Source organism: Stegodyphus dumicola, chromosome 9, assembly GCF_044657685.1.
Source record: "Stegodyphus dumicola isolate Sdum_Otavi_A_Nest chromosome 9, ASM4465768v1".
Lineage (NCBI taxonomy): Eukaryota > Metazoa > Arthropoda > Arachnida > Araneae > Eresidae > Stegodyphus > Stegodyphus dumicola.
Window position 1 is genome coordinate 171,917,217 of NC_140776.1, and position 19,653 is coordinate 171,936,869.

The 19,653-nt window shown below is 33.9% G+C and overlaps 1 protein-coding gene across 1 annotated transcript in view; it reads left to right on the top strand.

The window, feature by feature from the left end:
* The window catches only part of LOC146995555 (very long chain fatty acid elongase 7-like), a 46,148-nt gene that overhangs the window by 22,112 nt on the left and 4,383 nt on the right, over positions 1–19,653 (top strand). Inside the window, exons 5-6 of the mRNA XM_085823140.1 lie at positions 5,395–5,451; positions 8,700–8,805. Coding sequence (XP_085679266.1) covers positions 5,395–5,451; positions 8,700–8,805 — 163 coding nt within the window. The remainder of the gene's footprint in view (positions 1–5,394; positions 5,452–8,699; positions 8,806–19,653) is intronic.

Consider the following 19,653-nt stretch of genomic DNA (forward strand, 5'->3'; position numbering starts at 1 on the left):
GCTTACTAATCATTCCAAGCTGGAAAATTAAAAAAAAATATATTTTAGTAAATAATATGCATAAATGCAATCGTGTTCTGAAGTCACATCCAACTTCGCAATAATTAATGTTACTTGAGAGTTGATGATGGTCATAAAATGATGTGCAGTAGCCTGTTACTTAAACGTATACTAAAAAAAACCCAAATAATATGACAATAATCCAGACTTATAAATGGAATTTAGCATACATCTACCCAAAGCTGAATATGATGTTAACAACAACGTGAAAATAGCATGCAGATTAAGAAACAGTATCGCTTACTTGATTCATTACGTGAGGTTTTATATTGAGAAGATTATATAACTAAAAAATATAAGAATGTTAACTTTGCATCTTTTTTACAATTATAGTCTAAGATAAAAGCAAAGATTATTTTCCCTTTATCACTCCCAGAAAATAACCGTTTCAAATTTATTGAAATCAGAATGTGCAGTATCAGTAAACTGAAAAAGCTACTGATGAAGTTTCCCAAATATCTGCCGCTTTAAGTGAAAATCAAAATATCTTTCGAAACAACTTGTTCGTCAACTGCCTTTCTCTCATGTATACCATCAAGAAATTTATCGGCCATTTCATGAATATCTCTTGAGATGTTGTGGCCGAAACCGCTACACAAACTCCAGGTTGTAATACAGGGTTGAAATGAACTTTTAACTCAAGTTATAACAATAACATGAATTTTATTAAAATAAAAACATTAACAAGTGCATATCCAGCCGATGTGGGACTTGGATACATTCAGTCCCGTAATTTCGGAAATTTGTTAACAGGAAGAACACTCTATCGCATTATACAAGAGGAGTGACAATTCTAGCGGGCCAACATGCCCATAGCTACAGCAGGAAAAAGTCCCGTCTCTCTCTGTCTCTGTAGAACAGTTTGATCATTTCGAAAGATAGTATACAATAACCGAAAGATAAATCGAATAGGTTTTTTTATAATTTTGTTAAGGTCAGATAAGAATATTGTTAACGTATTAATATCAATGGAGTTGTTGTCTAAATTAGTGAGAGCAGAAAAGTCGAGAAACTGGTGACTGTGGCAAGAATAAGGTAGCGTAAACATAGGCAAATTGAATCCATTAAGAATTATCAAGTACACAACATCAAATATTAAGACATGAACTTGAAATAATTATATTCATATATCTATATTTTACATGACTCATACAATATTCATAGCTCATTTTTATCATGACACAGCAAATCAGTATCATGACTCACCTTTTCAGTTACAGTTTACTGTCATGACTTAATTTTTATATTTCATTTTGTTTATAAAATGGGTTTTGTAAGGCTTTTGTTGTTACGATCAGTACAAGTAAGTATTTGTTACCTGACAGGTAGACAGTTCATCGTTCAAATTTCAGATACGTATTTAACCTGTAGAGCTATTCCAGACGGTATACCACATGATACTTATCAGGGCCAGAATTATTTAATACTGATGTCAACGACATTGTACGTACACCCAACACAGCACTAGCAATGTAAGCTGATGATAGAGCGATCCTTGCTAAAAGTGCACTTGTTAGTCCAGTTATCCAACACTCAACAAGATCACTATAGGCACTGGAGACCTAGATGAAAAAAAATGGAGGATACAGGTGAATGTGGATAGAAACTAATAATATATTGTTCACAGTAAAGAAACGAATTAAAAAATCCTGTAAGTTTACGGAACAACTTAACCCTGAGTTAAGAAAGTACCTTACTTTGGAGTTATTTAAAAATCCATATTGTGTCTCATGCTGAGTTATGCCTGTCTCAAGGCATATTCTCGCAGAACTGACAAAAAGTAGTTGCAAACTGCCGAGCCCTGTTCTAAGGTAGATTTTTAACTCCCCGTTGTTATCTTTGGAAATTATTACTATCATCTCGCAAAAAAAAAAAAAAAAAAAAAAAAAAAAAAAAAAAAAAAAAATCATGAAAAGGGAAATATAAATAATAATGAAATTAGAAATTATATTTATATCTATAATGATTCTTGTAACGAAAAATGGCCATGGCCATCTTAAATCATAATGTTATTACGGAAAAATAGTGTATCTCATGTACATTTTCGTTATGGTATTTGTACACTTTCTGCACTGCATTCATTTGTTGTACTGGATGTTTTACTCAGCACTGGCACCTTGTTTTTCGCACCTTTTCGTGTGACAGTAGGCACCAGCTCAACAGCTGTCTGGGTGAATCTTCGGATTATGGTAACTTAGCGACTTTTTGGCGAACATTTGGCGACCAACCCTGCTACATCAACCTACTAGTTTTTTTTTTTTTTGGACGCCATTTTATTTTCACAAAGTAAAGGCATTTTTTTTAACTCAACATTTTTTCCAACAATCTGCTAGCCGAATTATGCTTATGCTAGAACTCTTATGAAACAAAAGTGCTTAATCATGACGAAGATTAGGTGCGAAATTGGGAGAAAGTGCAGAATCGCCCACTGCTTCGCTCGTTTTTAAGAATTGCACATACGCGGTATCCATGTACACGTCTACCTATTTTCACTTAAAAAAACATCCCAGAATTGCACAAAAATGCCATTGCGCACACGCTTGACTTGATCCATGTACACATCGACCTATTTTCACTTATAAAGTCAAAGAAAATTGACAAAAATCCAATTCTTCTTACTCTTGTAAAAAGCGCCAAAGAAATAAGTGGACGATTCTGCTCTTTAGCAGCGAAATTGTTTCTAAGTGCTTATTAGCTAAAATCACGATCGGAATTTTCCGGAAAATGTCACATGACATGTCTCATGATCTCTCATTTCTCTGAGACAAAATAATCTGGGATTCGAACTGTGTACTTCTCAGATTATTGCTAAAGTCCTACCTAGTAATCTTTATCGCCTTACCATAATGTCGCCAAACTACCTGTTACCATATTCCAAAGATTAGCCGCTGTCTGCTTAAAAATTATTATAAAAAATATGTTACGCTAGCTTAATTAATATATCATTTAAGTTACTCTGCAGTAGATTTCGAAACATTTAATTTTAATTGATTAGGAATAGGGCAACAAGCTTAGGTACCCTGATGTACTATATCACTGTCAAACGGGGGATGAGTGTATTCTTTCATACCGTCTTTTACATTTCTCATTTCATCTGTGTGGTCCAGGGAAAAACGTTTTTTTGAAACCCTGTGAAGAAAATACTAGTTTCTCCTTAAATTACTCACAATTGCAGATTATCCAGAGCCGCAAGTTTCTATTGCATTCAAGCACTTTTTTAGTTGATTGAATTTCCTGTTTGTGCTGTAGGGTTTTGCATAATAAATTTATTTTAAGTTTGATACCTTTACTGAGCTTCTCAATTTCCCCTGGCATTTTTTCGCCATATGTAAATTTAAAGTTAAGTGGAGTGCGTATTTAAACGGGGGAATCTCTGAGTTTATTCAGTTACTGTGCTGTCGCATCTGTGCTGTATCCAAAATTTTTACTGAATATGTGTTTATAGCATGATTTTGACTTCCTCCTCATCACTTATTTAATGAAAAGCAAATGATTGTAAATATTGTGTTAATAGTCTTCCAGTCCTCTTGGCCATTTCGAATTTTCATCACGCCTGTTAGGTTTTTATGAGTCAACCTGTTAGGCGTAACTTACGTGCTATCCAGCACTACATATTTTAGATTTTTGACTTGAATTATATTCTACGTTTTTAGTTCCATCGCAAAACAGAGAACGACACGACAGTACCTTGTTTCCTCTTCTACAATAAATTCCATTGTCATGGTATGCTTTCAAAATGTTCCAAAATCCTTTTCATAATTATCAGACAAATTCTGAGATAATCCAAACAAAGTTTGTAACCTCAGATTACTCGGATACACTTGTAACCTTGAATTTTTCAACTTTAACCCTGAAAGAAATCCTTAACTTTGTTTATGTATCCATTATTAAAAGAGAAATCGCTGACTAAATTACACCAAAAATAATGAAGTTTCAATTTAAAATAACAGATGTTATCTTCCTTGAACCTAATTTTACATCATTAATCCTTTCTTCTTTTGGAAGACAAAAAATTACTTTTTTAGTTGAAAATGTACACAGATGTGCAGATTTAAAACATAGAAAAGAGGGTAAACTGAGAGATACAGATTTCATTCTTGAATATAGGTGACAAAAATTGCGTAGGAAAATTCAAAAAGGTGATAAGAGAGAAACCGTTATCAATACTGCATTGCCTTAAAATTGGAAAGAATGCCTTAAAAAAAGATAATGTAAAATTTTTTCTGGTGTATACCGAGAAGAAACAGTTACCAAAAAGTGTAACCGAAATATTTAAGAAATTGGTACGTAGTGTCCAAATCCGTAATTTCTCTTGAGAGCGTGTCATCTCCATGGAATTTTATTACTTCTTCAATCAATGAAATGTTTTGATTTTTCCATAAAATATTCTTTGATAATGTTTTATTAGTCTTAACTCTTAACAGTTAAATTTAAAAAAAGCTTCTCTGACTGAAATATACCAGCGGCCGCGCGGTAAAGTCGCTGAACACTGGTAGTTCGTTTTCGTGGTTTTTTCCATGTGTAACTTGTATTCAAGCCAGTTTCCCTTAGGAAATCCTCCACGAAGGCATCCCTCCCCGTAGGCAGATAGCTCTCGAGGCTTTGCCATAATCACACACACACATTGACTGAAATATTTCTATCAAATTTATTATCATCATCATCGGATGTTTTCATATTCTGAATTGTATTTTGTGAAACAACACTATTTCACAGTCGCTATCCGAATCATCATTAGATGACACACAATCAGATAAAAATGAACATCATCAGCAGAATATTCAAGGCCATCCTCACTTAAATCACTCAATTCGCCCAAATTATTCATATATCTAGCAATTTTATCTTGGGTTAGTATAGGCTTTTTGGCCATGTCAAAATGGTAACCGAAGACCAATGTTGCAGACCTGCAACATATAATTAAAATCAAATTTCTTTCAAACTTTTTCTATTACAAAATCAAATTTCTTTTAAATGAACATAAAATGTTTAAACTTCTTAACCTGGTAATTGTTTTCGTCAATAAACAAGAGGAAGCATAAAATATAACGGACTTTTTTTATAGCAAAAACACAGTTCCTGAGGCATCAGATTGATATTGAGCTTGAGGCATTACGTTATTTCGCATATCTTTTGGCTGGTACCGCCGAACTTCAACCTATAACTGTGAGAGATGTAAAAATGAAAAACATGTAATTGAGATATTGCTATACTTGCCAGATTTTTCATAACAATAATGTAAAAATTTCGCATCTTTTTAAAATAATTTGAATTCACACTTAGGACTTTTTCATATTTCTGATTTTGTGCTATTCTTAACGTTATATATTTCAGCTAGTTGTCTGCGGATGGGTCGTCTACATCTTGAAATACATAGAATTCCTCGATACGGTAAGAAAAATATGAACTGTTTTCAAAATGAAATTGAATTATGTATTATAATTTGATCTTTATTTGTTTTGTCGCTAGTTTTTTCAGAGTGTTTATGAGTATTTGTACAGAGTGGCTAAAAAATATATTAACCATTTTAATTTTGAAAACTTGTAAGGATTATGTTAATTTTATTAACAGTTAAATTTTAAGTTCCTTTCCTGTCAAATTCTTAACTTCAACTTACTACTTCCGGCCAGAACGTAATTTTGGAATATTTCTGAATACTTAATGAAGGAGGAGCGGTATTTAAACCGTGAAGTTTACTTACACAGTTAGAGAGAATCAGAGTTTCTGATTTACGCGCGTCTGCCTTTTGGCTACTCTCTCTCTCAAAGCTGTTATTACGCTCGGCCGTTCTCAGGCCCTTGATAAGCTTCGTAGTCAAATAGAGTTAAGGGGCCAACTCGATTAGAATTTTGATCGCTTCGGCTATTTCTTTAGTTAATCTTAGTTTTAGTTTTTTTCTTACTCTCTTAGGTTCAAGCCCAAGTGTCGGCTTTTATTGTGCACTCTAAGCCGGAGTTTTGTTAAATCTTATTGGAATAATAAAGGGTTAGTCACCCTTCCTTCTTGTTGTTTTTTGTTACACGAACTTAAGCGATTATCCTCTAACTAGTTCTTAAGATTTGTCACTTTCTACAGTAACTGAGAATTACACTAGTGAGAATCTTACAAACTATATGAAAGGTTGAGTAAATTTATATTTTTAAACTCATAATGAAACGTGTGTTTCTTAAAGTTTGCATTTAGGAAAAGTGATGTCTAACAAATGATGTCCCCTTTCGCGATGGCAAATAATGAGCTATTGGAGAGGTCAAACAACAAGAGTCAGTGTTAAATTTGAAAATTTTAAAATTTCATAAATATATTTATAATTAAATAAGTTATTTAAAAGCAGATGCCACTGACAGGGGCTTCTCACCCAACATTATTAACCAAGCAGTTAAAAAATTCTTATCTCTTATCTTGTTTTAAAGATTATAGGAATTCTGTTGTTGTTCCTTTCTTTCCATCAATTAGCTATAAAACTGCACGTATTTATTATAAATTTAACTTTCGGGTCGTTTATTTTCCTATCAATAAAATTCCTAGTTTAACATTTAAGGACAGCATTCCGGATATGAACTTCTGGGGTATTTACAGGATTCCTTGCCAGTGTGGTTTCATTTACATTGATCAAACTACGAGAGCTATTAAATTTCGCGTTAAAGAACATGATATATATGTTACGAAAAAGGAAACACAGAAATCCTCTTTTGCCCAGCACTGTTGGTCCGAAAATCACACTTTCCATTTCTATGCAGCCAAATTCATTCAAGAAACATCTTCCATTGGCGAATTAGATTTAAATTAATATTAAAAAATCTTACTGTTCTAGTTAACGATCTTAATTCCAATCCTTCTTTACCTTCAGCCTTTAAGGAAATTATGTTTTACTTTTCTTTTTACATCAATAGATGGCGCCAGTAGCTTAACTCCTGTCCAGTCTTTTTTATCTCATCGCCATACCTTATCTCGTTCATTTGCACTTTAGCAGCTGAGGAAGATGGTTCTGTAGTCAAACCATCGAAACTAGTCTTGCAAAATATACAAATATAAAGCTGATTATTGCTGCTTGACTTCTCCAATAATCATTAATCGTATTTTTATTTTAACCTAAATAATGAGCTCTTTTAGCCCAACGGATCTTTCTGTTCGCGGTCTTCCTACCCTTCCTGCCTCTACTACTGATCCTGTCTTTTCAAATTTGGCTACAAGTTAAAATATCATCCGGTAATCATGAAGACACTTCTGTCCTATCCTGTACAATGAACATTTTTTAGTATAAAAAGTCAAAGGAAGAGTAAAGATAATTTGACATAAGTACTAATTCCACTAAGGAAATTTGGAGTCAGAACTCAACAAGAATTTCGCATTACAGTGTTTTGCATTTGTACTTGCATGCTACCCATATGCATTATTCAATGCATTTTTTACATGCATATTTAGCGTTTTCTGTTCTATCATTAGCTTGATTAAAGAAGTATAAATAATTCTGTCGAACATTTCTATAATCAAAAATCCTAGGCGTTTGGTTACAAATGTTCTCGCATTGTCAAACCATGTTAGATTCTAGAATTATCGATTAGAAGAAAAGTAAAATATAATTGCAACTATCCTGACACCAATATTGTACGGATATCCGGAGCTATAATTATCCGGATCACTTACTCCTGTTTGAATGTATTGAAAGAAATGAAAATGGAAGTGATCATGAATTTTTAATTCACATGATTCTGATTCAGACAGTGATATAGATTCTGAAAATGAATGTAAAAAAAAAAAAAAAAAAAAAAAAAGAAAAAAATGCATTGTTTGTTTAGAAAAACGAAAACGCGTTACTCAATGTGAAAAATATTTGTATTTGGAATACACGAAAACACTTTCTTCAATATGCTGCTCACATTTGTTGTTGCATTTTCATCTGTGTCTATAGTGCTAATACAGTAAATAAGAATCGACAAAGAGTAAAGAGTATCGATGCAGTACTATTTTTTCCCCTGTGCTGATAAATAATTAGATTTTCTATTCCTTTAAGAAATTTTGTTTAATAAAAGCATTTTGAGAAATTAAAAATTTTAACTTGCATATTTTTTTTAAAAAATTTTATCATAAAATTTATTATTGACATAAACGTCACGTTGTTTCTGAATATTAACAACATTTTCTTCAGAAAACAAGAACTGGGTCTTTTAGACCCAGTGCGCGCGCTCGTGTAACTCATATGAGCGCGCTCGCTCGCGGGTTAAAAGTTTCGATTTTTGTCTACTTCTATTGTCTTTGTGTCTCCTTTGATAAATTGACATCTCTCTCATATACAGCTGTATCTTCACTCATTTCTCTTAAATCTCTTTTCTGACGAGTTTCCTTTTATATTAACAGACGGTTGAACATCTCGTTTTCTAATCAAGTTACATTAGACCTGCATACACCTGTTTATTATTTTAGTTAAGGTTGTGGCTACTTCTCTGCTAATTAGCTTTATTTCGCACTCTGTAGTAAACGTTGGCTCTTTTTTAGTAACTGAAATTTACTGATGCAATAAGTAAATACAAATTTTCTGTCTTGCACATTTTAAGGCATATATTTTTCATTATCATAGCAACATTTATCACAGTGAATTCTATTATTGTTCTGAAATTCTCATAATATTTCTATGCTTAAAGATCTTCTTCGTACTGAGGAAAAAGGAAAACTTGATAACGAACCTCCATGTGATACATCATGTTGTTGTTCCAGTTTGTGGATGCTTTCTCCTCAGGACAGAAACAAGTAAATATTATTGTGACTCATTTTATGTATGCGTTAAATGCCAGCATGCATTAAATTTTTCTGCATGTATATCGTGAATGCACATAATATTAAGCAAAGGAAAATTCATTAAAAAGAAGTTATTTATTTATTTACAGGCTTATGGACAAATATTTAAAAAATATATGTAAATATTTGGATAACAATTTCTCTTAGATTTGCTGTTCCGGAAATAAAAATTAATTTTGAAATAGGAAAGTGGAGAGGAAAGGGAAACAAGTAAGTTTGTACAAGGAAGTAAAAATACTTCCTTGTACAAAGCGAAAGAAGTACTGCAATCGCGAAAGATTTCGGGTATCATACTTCAACGTAAATATCCATTTTGGCCGCCCTTCAAACTATCTGAACGAATTTTTTTAGGGGTGAGGGACATACATTTGTACGGATAGAATAAGGGATTTATTTTCCCAAAACATATTCTAAAATGGACTCAAAAGGGATGTTTTATTCACGTGTCAATCTCACGTGCCTCAGAAAGGATTAGTCGTAGAGCGTTGAAGTTTTGTATATAAGACTGCTATAACATATAGTTGTGCAATTTTTTATTGTTGCAATTCTTTATTGTTATTATATTGTGATAAGTTGGAATAAAGGTTCTTTGTCTAGGATGAGTTTTCAGAGGGCAATAGTGTCATATCCGTGATGCAGTCCTGTGCCTTTGTTAATGATTCCGGTTGCAGCCTCGAAGGTTGTTCCAAAGGATAAAGAGACAATCTTTCTTGCTCGGAGTTGAGCGCAAGTAAACACAGGGAGATTATATAAGGAGGTTTCCTGGGAAGAGGGGAGAATATACTCTGAACTCGCGGAAAGATATGCACTGAAGTGACAAAAGTCATGGGATAGCAATATGCAAATATACAGATGGCAGTAGTATCGCGTAGAAAATTTATAAATGCGAACTGCTTTGGAAGGGCTTTCATTTGTGTTCAAGTTATTCATGTGAAGAGGCTTTGACGTGATTATGGCCGTCATTCCATTTCGGATATCGTTAGTGAATTCAACATTCCGAGATCCACAGTGTCAAAAGTGTGCCGAGAGTATCTAATTTCAGGCATAACATCCCACCATGGACAGCGCAGTGGCCGACCACCTGCACTTAATGACCGATACCAGCGACGTCTGCGTAGAGTTGTCAATGTTCACAGACAAGCAACACTGCGTCAAATAACCGCAGAAAGCAATGTGGGACGTACGAGGGACGTGTCCGATAGGACAGTGCGGCGAAATTTGTCTTCCTTGGGCTATGCCAGCAGAAGACCGACTCGAGTGCCTTTACTGACAGCACGACATCGCCTGCAGCGACTCTCGTGGGTTCGTGAGCATATCGGTTGGTCCCTAAACGAATGGAAAACCGTGGCTTGGTCATATGAATCCCGATTTCAGTTGGTAAGAGCTAATGGTAGGGTTCGAGTGTGGCGCAGACCCCACGAAGCCATGGACCCAAGTTGTCAACAAGGCACTGTTCAAGCTGGTGGTGGTTCCATAATGGTCTGGGCTGTTTTTACATGGCATGGACTCGGTCCTCTGGTGCAACTGAACCGATCATTGACTGGAAATGGATACCTTCAGCTATTTGGAGATCAGTTACAGCCATTCATGGACTTCACGTACTCAAACAACGATGGGATTTTTATGGATGACAACGCGCCATGTCACCGGGCCACAATTGTTCGCGATTGGTTTGAAGAACATCCTGGACAATTCCAGCAAATGATCTGGCCACCTAGATCGCCCGACATGAATCCCATCGAACATTTATGGGACATCATTGAGAGGTCAGTTCGTGCCCAAAACCCTGCACCGTCAACACTTTCACAATTATGGACGTCTAAGGAGGCAGCGTGACTCAATATACCAGCAGGGGACTTCCAACGACTTGTTGAGTCCATGCCACGTCTAGTTGCTGCACTTCACCGTCAAAAGGAGGACCGACAAAATATTAGGGGGTATCCCACGACTTTTGTCACTTCAGTGTAGATGATGCGGTTGATACCATCACTGATTCAATCAATAATGCTATTGAAAATGCATCTAGGCACGTGAAAAGAAATAATAACACTGGCATTCTGCCACAGGAAATTAGAGACACGATTAAGGATCGGAATAGTATGAGGAATACATGGAACGTTACATGGAGCCCTTACGTTAAAAGAGATATGAACAAATTAAATAAATTAATTAAAAAGAAAATAGATGAGCATAAGAGATATGTATGGGAGGGAACATTTCAGCATCTTAGTCCGAGTGATGGCACTCTCTGGACGTTCATGCGAAACATGAAAATGCAGTGTACATGGAATAAGCCGATTTATACTGAAAACTCTGTTGCTCTCAATAATAAAGACAAATCGACAGTCCTCGCGGACCATTTAGAAGAGCAGTTCAGACCTAACATGACGGCCAGGGACATGAATTTTGTCTATGAGGCATGCTACTGTGTTAGCGATTGGCTTAATGCCCACACTGCTAAGAGATACATGGCCACTGCTACTTCCAGTGAGATCAAAGAAATCACAAAGAAGCTTAAAGTCAAAAAGGCCTCTGTCATAGACGGTATTAATAATCACGCACTTTAGAAATCTGCCCTGCAATGTTGTGACAAAATTCACGAGCATTATCGTTGCGTGTCTTAGTCAATGCTATTTTCCCACAAAGTAGAAAATCACAAAAGGTATTTTATTGCCGAAGCCCGACAAGGATAAAACTAAGCCATGGGTACAGACCCATTAGCTTCCGGGACTAGGAAAGATCTTTGAGAGAATAATCTACATGCGACATGCGACGGGGGACGTGGGCACCACCCCTTTACCGTCGGTTAATTGGTGCAGCGCCACGTCCACCAATATCTAGAGTTGAACCTTGAGTCTTTCAAAAGAGCAATTACATGGCCATACAAGGGCTGTTAATATTTAGTATTACATTCTTGTTTGCTGGTTAACATATTCTATGGATAACATGATTTACAGAGTTACATACTGATTTTGTCTCTCATTTCCGGCATACAATGCATATGCATTACCTGAATTACATTAATCTTGCATTGCGTTGGATTACTTTTGTGTACAGTTACAGTTTTTAGCTGTACATTTCAATAAATATACCTACATTACTTGTAGATTGCATATAAATACAGTTTGCATGTACAGTTACATATGCCAATATTACATGTGTCTTGCGTTACATTATTTTTATATACATACATAGTCAGGCACGCTTGCTTCACATATTTCTTAATTTTACCTACACTGCTTAACCTTAGGTTACATATACTTGCAGTTGCATATAGATACATGCAGATACATTCTGATTAATTTTTTAGATACAAATATTTACAAACATAATAGTCTTACAGGTTACTTACATTACATGTTATTTGGGTACTTATTGCATAATTTTCCAGTACATGAAATAGACATTCCAATACATACATTGCTTTGCGTTAGACATCCTATATCCCTTATTCATAATACAAAACATATATGTTACCCATGCATTTTTATTAGACATTTCTGCATTTATATTGCATTACTTTAAATTGCATAACTTACTTGTACATAGCTTACTGGCCCACCAGCGGCCGAGCGGTAAAGACGCTGAACACTGGTAGTTCGGTCTGAGGTTCGAATCCCGCGAACGGGCTGGCTGCATGGGCGTTTTCGTGGTTTTCCCCATGTGTAACGTGTATACGAGCCAGTTTCCCTTAGAAAGTCCTCCACGAAAGGCATCCCTCCCTGTTAGGCAGATAGCCCTCGTGTGCTTTGCCATAATTAAATACACCAACACCAACACCACCATAGCTTACTAATACACAAAAATATTTACATATATTACACTCCCTTACATTACTTTGCTTACAGATATATGCACTTTCATACATTCGTTATGCCTACATTATATATCGGTTCATTATATATGGTCTTACGGTATAATTTGCCGAAATTTATTTATTCGGCCGCGTCCGGCATGAGGGGCTTATTTATAAACTTATAAATCTCCCTATGCATAGAGAGCTGATTCAGCTAATTATGTCTTTCATCACTAATAGGAAATACACTGTGAGGACTTCTCAGTTTACGCACCATGAATGCAGGCGTCCCACAGGGGTCCATTTTTGGGCCATTGAGTTTGTTATTCAAAAATTCGTTAACGTTTTACAAAATATTGTTACGAATTGTACAGGCGTGGTGGGATAGCTTTCTCGCAAAGCAGGTTTAGGTTGCCATAAAATAGCAAAGGAAAGCAGGGTTGCCACATTTGGCGAGAAATTGCCCATTTGGCGACAAAATTGGCGATATACCATGGGCGGCTGGAGAACCTTCAGGAACGAATTCTTACCGGTTTAGCCCAGAATGTTCTCGAACACAAGCCGAATGCTATATAAACCCTGCTGGCCCGCAGTCAATTAGTGTGTGCCTCGTCTAGCTTCGGGACCTCTTACTCCCCTCGTTCCCTATGCGTTTTGTTTTTAAGTCAATTCACTCCGCCCCCGAGCTCTATGGTCATAATGAATCGAACAAAAAAGCTTACAGCTTGGGCGCCATATATTTTGTACACAAACAGAGAAAAAAAATCTGATGTGTACACCACATGATTTCCTTGTACGGAATATTAAATTATGCGCATTTATTCTTGCATTTCGCTTAAACATATTGGATTGAATTAAATCTACTTCGCCGACAGCGCATAAACCACAATAGAATAAATTTATTCTTTAAAATTCACTCTATTTGTTTACCATAGCGTCACTCTGGCGCTAGGTTCACTTAACAGTATTATATTTCGTTCATATTATAACTCAGAATGCACAAAATTTATATCGTTTAAAGAATTATCTAATCGTTCAAACATTTTCTATTGAAATACTATAATAAAGCTAGAACGATGCATAAAAGAAATTAAGCAAACAAAACAAAAAAGGAAACAGTTTTTCACAGACGATTCAGTATTTCTCATTCAATGAATTCAGTTTCACTTCGCGACAAGCAAAAATACATAAAAACTCAAAATATCTGTATTAAAAATTACTAATTATTAAAAATTAAATTACTATTAAAAATTAAGTAAATCTTAAACACTTATTTCCTCGAAAACAGTCAAGAAAGGATTAAGCATGATTTAAATGGAAATAATAAATGAATGCGTTATCTTTGTTGCTGCGAAGCTACCTTTCTCTAGATTGGCAACAAACTCACTACTCTGTTGTTTCAAATGTAAACAAGCAACGGCCGCCATCAAAAAAATTATTAGGCTTAGCGGCACTTAAACAATTTTAAAATCGTTGATAATTCTAAAAATATTGCATACAGATTTACTAAAGGCATAAAAGCCTTAACCGGAAGACAAGAACAACATAATTCAATCATTTTTAAAGCAAAAAATGTACAATTTACAAACATATAAGAGTAAAGAAACTGAGATCACTGAGCCGGGTAACATAGTGGATATTTATATAAATATATTTATATATGTTTGGTGCGGTAGATTGCAACCAAAATACGAGGTGCATATCTGCATGCTATAGTAGTCCTATATACAAAATTTCAACGTTCTGAGGTTACTCGTTTTTGATTTATGCGAGATACGTTCTTACGTACATACGCTCGTACAGACGCCACGAAAAATTCTCTTGAGAATTCATTTTAAAGCAGTTTTATAATTTTTTTGGAGGAAAAGAGTCTTTTATTCTATCCTTGCGTACAGATATGACGCAAAAACATCGTTAAAGTGCATTTTAAAGCGGTAAAAATGGACATTTTCGTTGAAATATGCTGCCTAAAACTTTTCGGGGTTTCAATACTTCCTTTTTACTTCGTAGAAGGAAGTAAAAAATGAAATTCATTCTCCTGATTATCAAAATCAAAGCAACGGTATTTTTTCTAAGTAACAACACACATAAATTTAACAGTGAAAGAATAAGTATTTCTGAAGTAATCAGAATCTGAAATAAGCCTACAAAGAACGAAAAACTCACTGAAAAACATTTCTCAATTAAAATGTTCACAATTAGGCAAAAAACAATGAATTAAATTAATTAACTGCCTACTAAAAAATTTAATACAAGAGCGCTAACAATCTAAACTTGAGGTATCTCTTAAGAATGGATATGAACAAATTAACTTAAAAATAGAACCTAAATTGAATGAGAATTAATTAAAAAATTAATGGATATTTAAACTAATGAAATGTCAACATGGCAGATATGATTAATAACATGAATAGTATTATCAAGTAATAGTATTGAATCATTGTATATTTATAATGAATCATTGTTTTAATATTCACATATAATCATTGTTTTAAATAATTTTATTTTAGAAATTGTATAGAATTAATGTTTCTATACAATACGTCATTTCCTTATGCTACTTTTTGCGACTTTAAAGATTTTTTGTCATATATCTATCATAAACTGCTTACGTTTTAAAATAATGTATCAATTAAAAATAATATATATTAAAAAAAGTTTTTTTAAGCTTAAATGGAAGTTGGCTTTTGGCAATCCTGTTTACATGTGGGCTTTCCTTTTTAAGGCTGCAAAGGCTGACGCCGGTGTAACGAGAAGGAGGGTAGGAGGAAAAACTGCTTCGGGACCTCTTTCTCACCTCTTCCCCTATCAGTTTTGTTTTTAAGTCAATTCACTCTGCCCCCGAGCTCTATGCTCATAATGAATCGCACAAAAAAGCTTACAGCTTGGGCGCCATATATTTTGTACACAAACAGAGAAAAAAAATCTGATGTGTACACCACATGATTTCCTTGTACGGAATATTAAATTATGTGCATTTATTCTTGCATTTCGTTTAAACATATTGGATTGAATTAAATCTACTTCGCCGACAGCGCATAAACCACAATAGAATAAATTTATTCTTTAAAATTCACTCTATTTGTTTACCATAGCGACACTCTGGCGCTAGGTTCACTTAACAGTATTATATTTCGTTCATATTATAACTCAGAATGCAAAAAATTTATATCATTTAAAGAATTATCTAATCGTTCAAACATTTTCTATTGAAATACTGTAATAAAGCTAGAACGATGTATAAAAGAAATTAAGCAAACAAAACAAAAAAGAAACAGTTTTTCACAGACGATTCAGTATTTCTCATTCAATTAATTCAGTTCTCACTTTGCGACAAGGCAAAAATACATAAAAACTCAAAATATCTGTATTAAAAATTACTAATTAATAAAAATTAAATTGTTAAAAATTAAGTAAATCTTAAACACTTATTTCCTCGAAAACAGTCAAGAAAGGATTAAGCATGATTTAAATGGAAATAATAAATGAATGCGTTATCTTTGTTGCTGCGAAGCTACCTTTCTCTAGATTGGCAACAAAATCACTACTCTGTTGTTTCAAATGTAAACAAGCAACGGCCGCCATCAAAAAAATTATTAGGCTTAGCGGCACTTAAACAACTTTAAAATCGGTAATAATTCTAAACATATTGCATACAGATTTATTAAAGGCAAAAAAGCCTTAACCGGAAGATAAAAACAACATAATTCAATCATTTTTAATGCAAAAAATGTACAATTTACAAACATATAAGAGTAAAGAAACTGAGCCGGGTAACATAGTGGATATTTATATAAATATATTTATATATGTTTGGTGAGGTAGATTGCAACCAAAATACGAGGTGCACATTTGCATGTTATAGTAGTCCTATATACAAAATTTCAACGTTCTGAGGTTACTCGTTTTTGATTTATGAGAGATACGTTCTTACGTACATACGTTCGTACAGACGCCACGAAAAATTCTCTTGAGAATTCATTTTAAAGCAGTTTTATAATTTTTTTGGAGAAAAAGAGTCTCTTATTCTATCCTTGCGTACAGATATGACGCAAAAACATCGTTAAATTGCATTCGAAAGCGGTCAAAATGGATATTTTCGTTGAAATATGCTGCCTAAAACTTTTCGCGATTACAATACTTCCTTTTTACTTCGTAGAAGGAAGTAAAAAATGAAATTCATTCTCCTGATTATCAAAATCAAAGATACGGCATTTTTTCTAAATAACAACACACATAAATTTAACAGTGAAAGAATAAGTATTTCTGAAGTAATCAGAATCTGAAATAAGCCTAGCAAGAACGAAAAACTCACTGAAAAGCATTTCTCAGTTAAAATGTTCACAATTAGGCAAAAAAACAATGAATTAAATCAATTAACAGCCTACTAAAAAATTTAATACAAGAGCGCTAACAATCTAAACGTGAGGTATCTCATAAGAATGGGTATGAACAAATTAATTTAAAAATAGAGTCTAAATTGAATGAGAATTAATTAAAAAATAAATGGATATTTAAACTAATGAAATGTGAACATGGCAGATATGATTAATAACATGAATAGTATTACCAAGTAATTGTATTGAATCATTGTATATTTATAGTGAATCATTGTATATTTATAGTGAATCTTTGTTTTAATATTCACATATAATCATTGTTTTGAATAATTGTATTTTAGAAATTGTATAGAATTAATGTTTTTATAGTGTATTTATAGTCTAAGTGCAATTATTCATTTAACTGTATTAAGGGGACTCATACACCTTAAAACACATAAGATGTTCGAGTAGGTGACTGTTGCAAGAATTGGGATAACTTATTTATTTTAAAAGCAATTACTACCAACGTTTTACAGCTGACTACATAATATAGCTGGCTTTCTGAAATAGTAATCAGAAAGTTTGTGTTGCCACAAATATTTTTATGATTTCATCCGCTTTGTGACAACATTTTTCGTCATGTTTCCAACTTGCGCGCACAGTTCAAAACATACTGTTTAATAATTTAATTCCATATTTAATATATAGCTTTTATAACATTTGGAAACGACTGTGAACCTAAAATTCTAAAAATTTCATGTTAAATTTTTATTTTATTTTGAGTTGAGTTTATAAAATGTATTTTATTAACAAAATTTGTAATGTTTTCGTCCATAAAATTTTTCGTTATTAAAATGTTCATCAGATTGTTGGTTCAGTTAGAAAATAGTGCCCATATAAAGAATTCCATCAAATTTCAAGTACCTTTAGCCATTTTTAAAATATCATGCGCGCAAGCTGGAAGCATGGCGAAATATTTTGTAACAATAAGGATTAAATTACAAAAATATTTGTGGCAACACAAACTTTCTGATTACTAGTTTCCAAAGCAGCTATACTATGTAGTCAGCTGTAAAAAGTTCGAAGTAATTGCTTTCAAAACAAAAACAATATCCCAACTCTTGCAACAGTCACATATTCGAAGATCATGAGGGGTTTAAGGTGTATGAGTCCCCTTAATATCCAATTTTAGTATAATAACTGTATCTTTAGTAGTCAGCTGTAATATAAAAGTTAACAATGACATTCAGAATAATTAGAGACTTATGTCAGATCTAAGCATTTTTATACTTCTCCACTATAAATTTTAAGTTGGCAATGTATGAAATATAAGCATTTGTATGTTCTTCGGTTTTTGTATACTGAGTTTAAATGTTGAATTTTGCATTAGTAAATTCATGTTGACAGTGTCGTCACTTATCAATCACAACAGTACAATATAATCATTATGTATGATATATCTTCTTTATGTATTAAATTGTAAACTTTATATGTAACTTGCTAAAATTACTTACTAGGGTATTGAATTGTAATCTTATGTGTCACTTGCTAAAGTTATGTTCATAACTCATAAGTACTGTGTTCACACAGATGTAACCATTTTTAATATCTATGTCTTCTAACACTAATCAGTATGCCCTATGCGTGTATCTCGTGTGCCCCTAACATGGGTCAGCTTTGGATAAGGGTGGACGTGGCGCTAAAACAATTAACCATAATGGTAAAGGGGTGGTGCCCACGTCCTCCGTCACTAAACTAAACTAAACTATTGAAAGTGAGCAATATAGTTTTAAAATTTTTGTTAAAGCTAAGATACGTAATTAAAACAGCTAAGAATCGAATACACTCTGAAACTTACGGAACCAATAGACAGTAGTTTTGTGATGACGTTAGAGGTCATGTGAACATTATTACGTCACAAAAGCCACGTGATCTCTGATGTCATTTGCGACTTCTTGAGTCTTCTTTTGTTACTTTAGTTGAAAAATTTCTGGCAACACTGGGTCCGACTGGTATAGCGTACATGAGGAACGTCCAGATAAGAGTTGTCTCATTCAGCTTGGAATTCCCCACCCCCACAAAAAATGGACTTTGCGGAGCCTTTAATTATAAGCTTATGAGGAAAAATAATTAGTGGTTACTATGTAAATCATTTTCAGCAACCTTGTCCATGCAGAGACGCAAACACGATTTTCTATGAATAACAGCATTTTTCAGGATGATGTTGCCTCCATTCACCGAAGTCACATTGCTTGATTTAAAGAACAGGAATTTACACTAGCCTGCGTAATCATGTCTGCATAACATGAATTCATTTAACTTGTGATGTTGGGAGGCCCCAACTTGTCAGCAACAGTAGTAGTGACTGCTATGAACTGGAAATTACACAAACTCTTAAGAAGGGTTTAACTCCCTTTTTATTTTACTTTAGAAATCACAGTTGCGTTCACTTGACGTTCACAAACTACGCCGACCCGGCGGTTGAACAAAATAGACAAAAATGCAACTAAAAATAAATGACAGGATGAATAAATAACGAAGTCACTACCTACGAGGCTCTATAATCGTAACTAACTTAACCGCGTTCTAAGATACAGCTGAGATTCAGCAAACTTTCTGATTAAGAATTTGAAAGATTCAACGAACTGTCGAAATAGGCACACAGGCCGAAACGCGCGGTTC